General features: G+C 39.1%; 1 protein-coding gene across 1 annotated transcript; it reads left to right on the forward strand.

The window, feature by feature from the left end:
• Positions 1-1,724: 1,724 nt before the first annotated feature.
• On the forward strand, positions 1,725-5,504 carry LOC122891017 (gametocyte-specific factor 1-like). Its single transcript, XM_044226409.1, has 6 exons — positions 1,725-1,817; positions 2,294-2,414; positions 2,579-2,680; positions 3,638-3,704; positions 4,475-4,545; positions 5,491-5,504. Exons 1-6 carry the CDS (start codon positions 1,725-1,727, stop codon positions 5,502-5,504), a joined length of 468 nt encoding a protein of 155 aa, XP_044082344.1.
• The last annotated feature ends 7,307 nt before the right edge of the window (positions 5,505-12,811 follow it).

Below are 12,811 nucleotides of genomic sequence, written 5' to 3' on the forward strand. Positions count from 1 at the left end.
AATCAGAATCCCCTGTGGAACTCTTTTAAAGACACAGTTAGCCAGACTCCATTTGTGAAGATTCTGGTCCAAGAGTTCTGGCAGCTCTGTCACTTTAAAACTACTCTGATTCTCTTGCACAACCAAGATTGAAAACCACTTCTTCAAGACTTAACTATGACATCAAAAACTTCCAAACCTCTGAGAAACCATCGACCATATGGTGGGAGAAGAGGAGTTGAGTATCTTGAACAGAAAGTTGATTCACATCACTTGACAAAGGTATTCACTCTGCTTTCCTTCTCCCCAAACTTCACCTGTTTGCCTTGTTTTGACCTCCAGAAGGACTGTTTGCCTCTTCAGATTCAGACAGTTCCCTTCAGATTCTTGAGAGTCACTGCTTCAAGAATAAGGTAGGACTCAAGAGCGTTTAGACTCGGTTTAACTGTCAAGGTAGCATCGAGGCTGGAATCCTCTTGCAAATCCAACATGTATTAAACCAAATTGGCCTCCATTATAATCTTGGCCTCCCAACTTGAGATATTCAGCTATCAATAGTTAGGTATCAGGATTAAAGCTCTTCTTCCACTATCTTTAAGAATCTAAAGATAACTACACAATATTGGATTATACTGCAATCTTTATTTCCCAGAAAGCCAATTTACTTTACAGTAAGTGTTCATGGCTCTAATATTATCATTAATATGCAGTGTAAGCTTTAAAGGGCCACCCTGGCTTGTGTTCCTGAAAGGTACTGAGTCTAAATCCCTAGACTTAATCATCTAAATGCCCTCAGGAAAATGTGACATTTAACAGTCTATCTCTGTGCCCTTTGTCTATGCCCTAGGCATGATACAAAGCAGAATTGAAATGGGCTCTTCCAGGCACTTTTCTATCCTTACTGCTTCTGCCAGTCTGTCTTGATCCCCCTCCCCCATCAGACTAGTCTGTCCCTGCTTTGCAGAAATCTCAGCTGTAGCTGTTGCCTGGAAACTTGGGAGTCCTTGAAGTGAATGTCTGCTGGATAGCTAAAGACAGCTAGCCATAAGGGAAAGTAGGCCTCCTATTGGCAGTGAAATGTGGCAGATTCGAGATGGTATATTCTTAGTTTTCTTCTAAGAGTCTTCATATGTTAAGACTCTTAGTCTTAAGTTGTTCATACCTACAACTTTAGAGATTTCAGACTGGCATTCTCAGATAATTATAAAGTAGCCTGAACTTGAACATGGTACTATTCATTCTTCCAAGCCCCGCTCCCCCAAAGTGGCTACGCTGATCTGACAAGTAGCATCCTTGCCTAACAAAGAGCTTAATTTAGATAGATTTGGCAAAGAGATGTGAGGGAGCAGTGCTGAACAGTAAAAGAACCAGCTGCCCCAGGCTTGCTTTCTCAACACTCAAGTTGATCGTGTTAAACTTCATCATACCCCAGTACTCTGAGCTTTCCAAGGAGCCCTGCCTGTATAATACTCTCTTTGAGAGCAAAGGATTCTATTCAAAACAACCTAGAAGACTAAAATATTTGTGCAAACATTAATTTTTGGTTTTCCAAGGTATGTAAGAAGTAAAGTTCTCCTATTATCTAACTGTTGAGGCTATTGCTTTAGTCATCCCAAACTTTCATAGCAAGATACCCACATCTCTCTCACTCTTCTGAGAACAGAAAGTAGGCCTATGTCAAAATTACCTGATCTTAAATGTCAATATTTTCTTTTCCAATCCTTAGTTCTTACTATTTAGGCCTCATGGAGCCAGAAGACTTAGAAATATGTCCTTATGACCCAAACCACAGGATGCCAGCCAGCAGGTTACAGTACCACCTGGCATCATGTAGAAAGGTAAGTTTTCCTGATTTAAAAAAAAAAAAAAAAAAGTTAAGTCAGTGGAGGGAGAAAAATAAGCTCAGAATATAAAATTTAAAGTTTTTGTTTGTTCATTTGGTTTCAAGAACAAGCTTCTGACTATATGTAGCACTTAGCAGTTCTTTTTTTTTTTTAAAGATTTTATTTATTTATTCATTTGACAGACAGAGATCACAAGTAGGCAGAGAGGCAGGCAGAGAGAGAAAAGGAAGCAGGCTCCCTGTTGAGCAGAGAGCCCCATGTGGGGCTCCATCCCAGGACCCTGAGATCATGACCTGAGCCAGAAGGCTTTAACCCACAGAGGCTTTAACCCACTGAGCCACCCAGGCACCCCAGCACTTAGCAGTTCTTAGTGTTGGAAATTGTTTGTCTTAAGTATTTCCAGAAGGGAATGGAGGGTCGAATACAGGCATTGTATAATAGGCATTTAACAAGAGCTTTTTTTCTTTTAGAAAAATCCAAAGATAGCTAAAAAAATGGCTAACTGCAAATATAATGCTTGTCATGTGGTCCCAATCAAAAGGCTCAAGGAACATGAGGCTAACTGTGTCAATAGAACTGCTGTAGATGATGGTAAGTTTTGTTTTTAATTTGAGGGGCAGATAAGTTACATCAAGTGTTATTGCCCCTTGCCCCCCATATTTCATATGTACAGAAGTCTTAGCCAAATGAGAGGAAGGAAAAACAAAAAGAAGTTTCTACTCTGTTTCTGTAACTTCTGGTCTGTTTTATTTCAGAGCCATTTAATCTTCCAAAGGTTATTTCTCCAAGTTTGGAACCAAATGAAAAACTTTCTAATGCTGCCAATCAGATTCTTGACCCTGATGTCTGGAACATAGGTGAGCATGAGTGAATCAGTGAACCCAGTTTTAAAATGAAGGCTTGGATCCTAAGTTCTTCGTAGCTAAGTACTGTAGTCCTGGGTAAATTAAGTCTTAATACTCCTCTCACAAGATCCTGCAGAACAATCAAATAAATCTGAAAATTTCCTCTGTCTCTAAAGAGGCAACCCAGCAAAAAGGGAGTCTAATTAAACCTGAGATCACTTATAACAGTTTAAAGAATCTTATCTTACTACTATCTGGCCACTTGCCACAGAAAAAAAGTATTGGTATAAATTGAAACTTGTAGTCTGAAAGGTTTGGATTTATCCTATCTCAAGTGATATCTTTTCTCTAAAATGTAGCATGTTATAACAAACAGAAAATTCAATAGTTCTTCTGTCAGATCGAGGTTCAATTATATGCTCAGTCCTTAAGGAAAGTTACTTCTTAAATACCTCTTCCTCACCTATAAAAGGAATAATACCTACCTCACAAGATAGATTAATATTAAATAAAGATGTATATGTGTACTAGGGTAATGCAAGTCCCTTTAACAAAGTTTAAATTGTGTTGATATGATGGTTTAACATAACAGATGTTTCCTTATATATAAGCCCAGTGCAAGAATTCCATGGAGATTGTGCCTTGAGAACTCAGGCTTTTTTCATCCTGTGGCTGTCACCTTCCACACTTGGCTTCCCAAACTGCCACAAAAAGAGAACAGAGGTCCAGGTCCCCCTTAAGCATCTTGGCCCAGAAGAAAATACTTCCAGTCACATTCCATTGGCCAAAACCAGTCATATGACCATACTCAGACAAGTTGATAAGAATGCAGTCCTTGCAAAGCAGCTAATTCCCAGCAACAACTATGGATGGGAGATTCAAATCTCTACTGCCGATGGCTTTCTCTGCAGCAATATAAAAATGCTATAGTACTGGTATCACATCTCCATCATCTCTCTTTCTTTCTAGATAACACACATCATTCTCCTTCATTTGTTCTTAAGACATTTGCTCCAAAAACGCTGGTCTGTGAAAGGTAAGATAAATCATCTTATAGAAGTTATCGGAATAGAGAGCAAAATACCTTTAAGTTTAACTCTTAAAGTGAAATGGCCACTAGGCCATAGCCGTGGCAAATGCCTAAACTTCAGTCTTGAATTTCGAAAGATCTGCATTCATGGGATCTGAGTACTTCCATTCCCTCCATAAGACTCTCTCTGGACTTTAATCCATTAAGGACTTGATTACATAAGATTCTCAATTCTGTGTAAGAGTTTCAATTCCTAAAACTTTGAAGGGAAAATAATTACTACACTCTACATGAAATAACCTAACAAGATTGAAGGGTATATCTAAGGGTTAGAGAAGCCATCAGTGGAGTTTCCCACCACATACATAGGGGGACAGGAAGTACAAAGGAACTATGTAAAACAGAAGCTTGCACAAAATCAATAATTCTTACTCTGACCTTTAATAATGTCAACTATTTTTGGGGCGCCTGGGTGGCTCAGTGGACTAAAGCCTCTGCCTTCAGCTCTGGTCATGATCCTAGGGTCCTGGGATTGAGCTCCGCATCGGGCTCTCTGCTCAGCAGGGAGACTGCTTCCCCATCTCTCTCTCTCTCTGCCTGCCTCTCTGCCTACTTGTGATCTCTGTCTGTCAAATAAATAAATAAAATCTTTTAAAAAAAATAATGTCAACTATTTTTGATAAAGTAATTTAAATCTCCTAGATAGAATGGTTATCTAGACTAAATCTCTAGTTCTGGTCTCCAACTAACTTTTCTTTTTTGGTCATCTCCTACAGTGACTCAAGAGACATAAAAAAACAGTCTATGGATGGCAAACATCCTAACAACTATAAGTCCTGGAGAAAAGGTAGAGTAACTTTTTAAAATGAATATCCTAGTTTTACAATATTAACATAGCTTTAACTAATACTACTAATGTATTCTAAATCTTCAAAGATTCTTTTTTTTTTTCCAAATAATTTATTTATTTGACAGAGAGTGAGAGAAGGAGAGAGAGCACAAGTGGGGGGAGCAGCAGAGGGAGAGGGGGAAGCAGGCTCCCCGCCGAGCAGGGAGCCCGATGCAGGACTCGATCCCAGGATCCCGAGATCATGACCTGAGCTGAAGGCAGAGGCTTAACCCACTGAGCTACCCAGGTGCCCCCTAAATCTTCAAAGATTCTTAGACAAACTTTTATTCTTTAAGAAAATAAAGCTATTTAGGGGAGCCTGGGTGGCTCAGTGGGTTAAGCCTCTGCCTTTGGCTCAGGTCATGGTCTCGGGGTCCTGGGATGGAGCCCTGCATCGGGCTCTCTGCTCGATGGAGAGCCTGCTTCCCGCTCTCTCTCTGTCTGCCTCTCTGCCTACTTGTGACCTCTGTCTGTCAAATAAATAAAATCTTTAAAAAAAAAAAAAGAAAAGAAACCTATTTAATGGGTGCCAGGGTGGCTCAGTTGATTGAGCAACTGCCTGTGGCTCAGGTCACGATCCCAGAGTCCCGGGATCGAGTTCCACATTGGGCTCCCAGCTCCATGGGGAGTCTACTTCTCCCTCTCACCTTCTCCCCTCTCATGCTATTTCTCTCTCAAATAAATAAAATCTTTAAAAATAAATAAATAATAAGCTATTTTCTATTCTAAGTCCTTCTTCCCCATAATAGAAAGCAGGGAAAGTCCCAGAGGCTTTAAGTCAGACTGTAGAGAAAAAGCTGTCTAGAACTCTATTTCAAATGCAACTAATGTTCATCAAGCTTAGGGCTTCCAATAAAACACTTACAAAATGACATTACCTTAATGTTCTTTTTCTACCCATAGGTCAGAAAAACTGATGGAGAAGCTGTGGATTAAAGAGCCAGCAGGCAGAAAATTAATTGTCTTTTTTCAAACTTTGGGGAAATCTTAACTGTCATGTTTTAGGTAACAACTCCAGTCATTGTTGGCATCTTAAAATGTTTTTATTTATTTAAATAAAGAATATTTTTCCTATGACAAGCTTCACTGGATTTTTTTAATTCTTCCTTGTTTTCATATCCCCATTGGTCAACCAAAATCCTAGAGGGATTATTTGCCTATTTCCCTTATTAGTAGAAGAAATACAGGTATCAATGTAAGCTATGCTATTCCTTAATCAGGTTCTTCATCCTCCAATTATTTTTCTCCTACTCCAAGTCATGTACTATGTGACCATCAGATCAACCTTCTTCAAACAGTTTTGTACAATTCTCCCATGCTTAAAAGATACAGTTTTGGGGGATGCCTGGGTGGCTCAGTTGGTTAAGCCGCTGCCTTCGGCGCAGGTCATGATCCCACCGTCCTGGGATCGAGTCCCACATTGGGCTCCTTGCTCAGTGGGAGCCTGCTTCTCCGTCTGCCTCTGCCTGCCACTCTGTCTGCCTGTGCTCACTCTGACAAATAAATAAAATCTTTAAAAAAAAAAAAAAAAGATACAGTTTTGGGGGGCACCTGGCTGGATCAGTCAATAGAACATGTGACTCCTGATTTCAGGGTCGTGAGTTCAAGCCCCACGTTGGATGGGGAGTCTACTTTAAAAAACAAACAAACAAAAAACAGAACAAAAGCTATAGTTTTTATGACAAGCTTGAGTTTGGAGCCTGTCTCCAAATCTCCCTTCTTAATTCTGCAGCAGTCAGTTTATTCCGATCGTAAACATACACCTTTTTTTTTCACTCCGTTCATTTAAAAATGTCATCCCTTGCCCTTCAACCATTAAAATCCCTTTCTAGGGATTTCACAAACCTTCCCAAGAGAAGCTGGAATCACATGCTACTTCATATTTGCTATACCATATACCATTAGCCCGGTGCTATGCATGTAGTAGATATTCACATACGTGATATTTAAACTGAACCAAGACCCAACTTACAACAGGCCAAAATTTGTTCCACTTTAGCTGTAATTTTTTTTCAGCTAGCTAATTTTAATGACCTTGGTTTTTTGCTAGTTTACTGACTGGTTCAGGTATATATAGACTTAAAATTAAAAGTAGAAGTTACAACCAAATGGATATTTTCTGCCCTTAGAAGTCTTATCCCTAAGTATTTTCTAGATCCTTTTCAAATCATCTTTTTCCCCCCTTCAATTAAAGCAGAAAACAGAAGGGAGAAAAACTAGATACTTTTAGTATCTAACACATTCTAGTATACTTTTACAAAGGAGGGCTACTGACTTGTTCCCTTACATTTACATAATATAAAAAAGATTTTTATCTCCTAAGGCCTTACATATATTTTGAATTTTTTAAATTAACTTCTGTATATTAATACCAAATGATATGAAAATCAAAAGGTGTCCAAGTAAAAATGGCCCAAAAAGATAAAGATGTCTTCCATACTCATATTTTCAGGATATGGAATCGTCCCCTCAAAAAGTCTTAATTGGGGTGACTACATAATTTTTCCTTCAAACCAGGATACTCTTGACCATGAAAGGATAATAATAATTATCCTGAGAAAAACAAAAAACCAGGTTGGCCATCCTAGTCTTAAGGGATAAAACATCACTAATTAGGCAGTTGTCATTCAAAATACGTGTGCCAGATCTATTCATAACTCACTTTAAGAAGTTTTAAGGGATCCCTGGGAGACGTAGTTGGTTAAACATCCAATTCTTTGTTTCAACCCAAGTCCTGGTCTCAGGGAGGTGAGATCAAGAAAAAAAAGTTTTGAGCCTCTTAGAAGAAGGCACAATAATAACTAAAATATCACCTTTTTTTTGGCCTTTGACATAACATTTGGTCAAAGCTTCAAAAACAAAAACAAACAAACAAAAAACTTACAGAAAATACTTAATTAAAAAAAACAAAAACAAAGTTTCAAAGTTACTGCCTCAAAGCCTGCTTAGATTCCCCAAAGTCTTAACTATTCCTCCCATATTCCCATAACAGGTAGTTTATGTCTCCATTTAACATCCCTTCATTGTGATTTACTATTAATAAACTATAAGATGTTTTAGGAAAGGCATGATCTTGACTATGTTATAGTCCTGTGCCCACAAAAAAAAAAAAAAAAAAAAATCAAAGTTGCTGAATGTGAAGAATCTACATAGACATGGGGTAAAAAGAACCTCTGTGGGCGCCTGGGTGGCTCAGTTGGTTAAGCAACTGCTTTCAGCTTAGGTCATGATCCTGGAGTCCCGGGATCGAGTCCCACATCAGGCTTCCTGCTCAACAGGGAATCTGCTTCTCCCTCTGACCTCTCCCTTCGCATGCTCTCTCTCTCTCTCAAAGAAATAAATAAAATCTTTTTTAAAAAGGATAATTAAGACAAAAAAAAAAGAAAGAAAGAAAGAAACTCAGTGACCTGGCTTAAATATTTATACTGAATTAATCAACCTTTCAAAAACCTTGATAACCAAATTCACTGATCTTCACCAAAAAGTCCTATCAAAGCAATTTATTTTTGTGTGTGTGTGTGGGTTTTTTTGTGTGTGTGTCTATCAAAGCAATTTAAACTATATTTGTGTAGTAGTAATAAGACTTTGTACCTATAAAGGTTATTCCCTATGATCAAGTTTAAGATTTCCACTTTTACATTCACAATATGATGAACCATGGGGAAAAAAATCACTAGGGCTCATTACTCATATCATAAATAACATACCAGGGCACCTGGGTGGCTCAGTGGGTTAAGCCGCTGCCTTCGGCTCAGGTCATGATCTCAGGGTCCTGGGATCGAGTCCCGCATCTGGCTCTCTGCTCAGCAGGGAGCCTGCTTCCCTCTATCTCTTTCTCTGCCTGCCTCTCCATCTACTTGTGATCTCTCTCTGTCAAATAAATAAATAAAATCTTTTAAAAAATAAATAAATAAATAAATAAATAACATACCAAAACATAACTCATTGTTTCCCCAGACTTATCCTATTGTTGTTCCATACTACATGGCCTTTTTGTGCAGGTTTCCCAAGCAGCTGTAGTATAAAATGAGAAAAGGAAAAAACCTCCAATATTTTAGTCTCTTTAAAAATTGTAGCGGCTCTGGTCCATTATAAAGGAGGAGTGTTGACAACTATAGTATAAGGCAATGGTTTTCAAACTTCGGTGGGTATTAAAATCACTTGAAGGCTGGGATGCCTGGGTGGTTTAGTCGGTTAAGGTCTGCCTTTGACTCAGGTCATGATCCCAGGATCCTGGGATCAAATCACATCAGGCTTTCTTGCTCAGCGGGGAGTCTGTTTCTCCATCTGCCTGCCATTCTCTCTGCTTGGGCACTCGTGCTTTCTCTCTCTCTCTGACAAATAAATAAAATATTTTTAAAAAATTAAAATCACTTGGGGGCACCTGGGTGGCTCAGTCGTTAAGCGTCTGCCTTTGGCTCAGGCCATGATGCCAGGGACCTGGGTTCGAGCCCCGCATGGGGCTACCAGCTCTGCAGGAGGCCTGCTTCTCCTTCTCCCATTCTGTCTGCTTGTGTTCCCTCTCACTGTGTTTCTCTCTGTCAAATAAAATCTTAAAAAAAAAAAAAAATTTTTTTTTTAATTAGAATCACTTGAAGGCCTTGTTAAAATAGATGATAGGACATCTCACCTCTGAGTCTCTGATTCAACAGGACTGTGGTAAGGCCTAAGAATTGACATTTTCTCAAGTTCCCAAGTGATGTTGTGGTCTGTGACCACAATTTGAGAACCACTGGCCTGAATACAGTTCAAGCGCTAGGAGGAAAGGAGGATAAAAAGAGATTACAAGAAAACATAAGAACCTAATCTCAGACAGAGGTTAGAAAACTTTTTTTTTTTTAAGATTTTATTTATTTATTTGACAGACAGAGATCACAAGTAGGCAGAGAGTCAGGCAAAGAGAGAGGGGGAAGCAAGCTCCCCACCAAGCAGAGAGCCTGATGAGGGGCTCAATCCCGGGACCCTGGGATCATTACCTGAGCCAACGGCAGAGGCCCAACCCACTGAGCCACCTAGGTGCCCCTAGAGGTTAGAAAACTTTACAGAAAAAAATGACCCTTGGGTTTAAACATTTGATATTTTTTTAATTTTTGCTTTGTTGTTGTTGCTGTTGTTCTCTCTTTTTTAAGTAGGCTCCACACCCAGGGTGGAGCCCAAAGCAGGGCTTGAATTCAGGACCCTGAGATCAAGATCTGAGCTGAGACTGAGTTGGAGGCCAAAACCACTGAGCCACCCAAGCACCCATTAACATTTTTTTAAATAACAGAAAAATGGCAGTTTTATAATTTTAGAACTGTTCCGTGCAAGACTAGTCTTTGGCATAACTTTTAGTAGGTAAAATTTCTTTAGTATTATTCTGCCATTCTACCATCTTTTCAACAATCTTCTTTCAATAAATTTCATTTCTTCATCTATTTGTTCATAAAGCCTTGCCAACATGATACTAACAATGATTTGAAAACTCTGACTTAACAATTTACATTTTAGATATCAACACCAGAAAGAGAGTGAAGGGTTGTTTGTTGCTGACTTCTTGGAAAAAGAAACTAGCTAGAAGTCAAGGAAAAACACAGAGAACAGATTTCTCAAACCCACTCATAACTGTTACAGGCAATATGGATTACACAGGTATATAACATTTACATATTAAGACACAGAAATAATTTAAAGTATAAATTTTTAAAAATCACTATTAGTTTTTTCATTCATCTTGTATTAGCCTGTGTTTCTAGAGCTAAATGTTGGCTATTTATTCCAAACTCCCATCAAGGACTCTTTCTTTAAACATAAATTTATTTTCTTTGGTTTCCTGGTAGCAGCACCTATCCCTGCTACTTTGCCTGAAAAATTACAACCAGCACCAACCTTTCACCCTCCTCTAAAGCAGTACTTCCCAATCTATCCTCATCAGTAACACTATCCATTACGATCCCCTAGATCTTTCAATTTGAAATATTTTGCAACTGTGTTTATTGAATAATTTTCCTATTTTTAATTATGCATTTAACTACCAATCAGAATTTATAATTAGGTGAGAGAATCAGAACTTTGCTGATGACATTCAAACCAGAAATAAAGAAATTTAACATTTTAGTCTTCTGGTGAGCAAAGTTTAAGTTTTATTGGCTATCTAAAACACTGAAAATCCCTAAGGAATCTCAAAGACTACGGAATTCCTTCAATCCTAAAAGCTGGGAAAACTCATTTGCTAACAAAGATCTTTGAGGGGGCACGGGGTTGGGAGATATGCCTGAGGCCTCAGTTGCTTAAGCACCAGACTCTTGGTTTTGACTCAGATCACGATTTCATGGGTCAGCAGGGAATCTGCTTGAAGATTCTCTTCCTCTGCCCCTCTCCACACATTCTCCCTCTCAAGTAAATAAACCTTTTTTTTTTTTTAGTTTTTTTTTAAGGGTGCCTAGGTGGCTCAGTCATTAAGCGTCTGCCTTTGGCTCAGGTCATGATCTCAGGGTCCTGGGATATCAGGCTCCCAGCTCCACAGGAAGCCTGCTTCCTCCTCTCCCACTTCCCCTGCTTGTGTTCCCTCTCTCACTATGTCTCTCTCTGTCAAATAAATAAGTAAAATCTTAAAAAAAAAAAAAAAAAAAGGTGTTTGTTTTTTAATCACTAGGGCACTGGTCTGTCTTTTTACTCGTTAGTCCAGAGTCTCTGTTTTTAACTTACAATTATTTATTCAGAAATACAATCTATAATTTAGGGATAAATGCTAGCATATCCTCAGAGCCAGCAAGGATCAGATTCAGTCCAGGGTATTAATCCTGGCTAGCACCTAGATTGACTCTTTATAAATGCCTTGGTCTCTCATTGTTTTTTCCCTTTTCAAATATATTCAACCTGGCTGAAAAGCCAGGCTGAAAGAAAGCTCAGCAGGTATCTTAGATAAAGCAGGAACTTTCCTGGTTGGAGATGAACGAACAAAGCATTTAAGAATAGAAAGAATAGATGTGTGGTGCCTTTTTCTTTTTTCTTTTTTTTGCACATTTTAATTTTAAAGTCTCCACTGAAAGACAGTTTGGGGTTTTTGTTTTGTTTGTTTACTTATTTAAAAGCTGGTGGGCATGGGGTGCCTGGGTAGCTCAGTCAGTCAAGCATCTACCTTCCTTCCGCTCAGGTCATGATCCCAGGGTCCTGGGATGGAGCCCAACATCAGAATTCCCTGCCCAGTTGGGGGATGTCTGCTTGTCCCTCTCCCTCTGTGTCTCCTTCTGCCCATCCCTCCACTCATGCTATCTCTCCCAAATAAATAAAATCTTTCAAAAATAAATAAATAAATAAAAGTTGGTGGGCTTGTTCCCTCATGCTAAATGGAACAGCTTTTTCAAATGAGGATCCCGTCACCCTGACAAGGCATTACTGAATGCAGTGAAGCCTGACTTTGGGTTCTAGTTTGGTACCCACCCCCTCCATCCTCTCAAGCCCAGAAATTCCAGTCTGCAGGTATCTGAAAAGTACGCATGGGTCACGGTAACAGTGTCAACAATTTGACCAGCTTACTGCAATTTAAAGCCTGAAAAATCACATTTCACTTCAAATCACATTGGCTGCACCAATCTGCATGAATGTGATAAATTCAGAGGTTTAGGATTTCAGAAAGATTACTTTAAGATATTCCTAACAATCTGAAACTGATTTACCAAAACAGCAGCTTTCTCTAAAATGCTTTGTGCTAAGCTTGCAATGAAGCTTTCGTTCTTAGCTATTATCTTTCAAGAAGCACTTTAACAGCTTGATCCTCCTTCACAGGAATTATGCAGGCTGCTCGGGTGAAAGAATAGATTTCCTAAATTCAAAACAGTGCCTAGGTCAGTGGTTCTCAGCCCTGACTGCATATTAGAATCATCTAGGAAGCTTTTTAAAAATAACTATGCTCAGCCCTTTCTGATTAATTGGTCTGGAAAAGGAACTTGGCATAGTATGCCTTAAAAGCTCCCCAGATGATTCTAATGTACAGACAAGATTAAAAACCACTAGCCTACATGAATGGCTTGGGCAGGGCGTCTAACAACACATTTCTTTTTAGGGTCTTAATATGAGCCAAATACTATGAAGCACACTCTCCTCAGCCCAAGGGCTGATAATCTTTAAAAACAACCACCACCACCAACAACAACAACTGGGTAGGGACACCTGGGTGACTCAGAAGTGTCTGTCTTTGGCTCAGGTCATGATCTCAGGATCCTGGAACCCAGGAGAGCCCTGGGAC

Source organism: Neovison vison, chromosome 12, assembly GCF_020171115.1.
Source record: "Neovison vison isolate M4711 chromosome 12, ASM_NN_V1, whole genome shotgun sequence".
Lineage (NCBI taxonomy): Eukaryota > Metazoa > Chordata > Mammalia > Carnivora > Mustelidae > Neogale > Neogale vison.

What these genes read in the sequence shown, in the direction of transcription:
- LOC122891017 (XM_044226409.1), top strand. Translation starts at nt 1,725, where the DNA reads ATGGAGCCAGAAGACTTAGAAATATGTCCTTATGACCCAAACCACAGG. An exon ending in CCCTGATGTCTGGAACATAG is followed by an intron (nt 2,681 to 3,637) that starts GTGAGCATGAGT and finishes CTTTCTTTCTAG; the next exon opens with ATAACACACATCATTCTCCT. An exon ending in AAAACGCTGGTCTGTGAAAG is followed by an intron (nt 3,705 to 4,474) that starts GTAAGATAAATC and finishes CATCTCCTACAG; the next exon opens with TGACTCAAGAGACATAAAAA.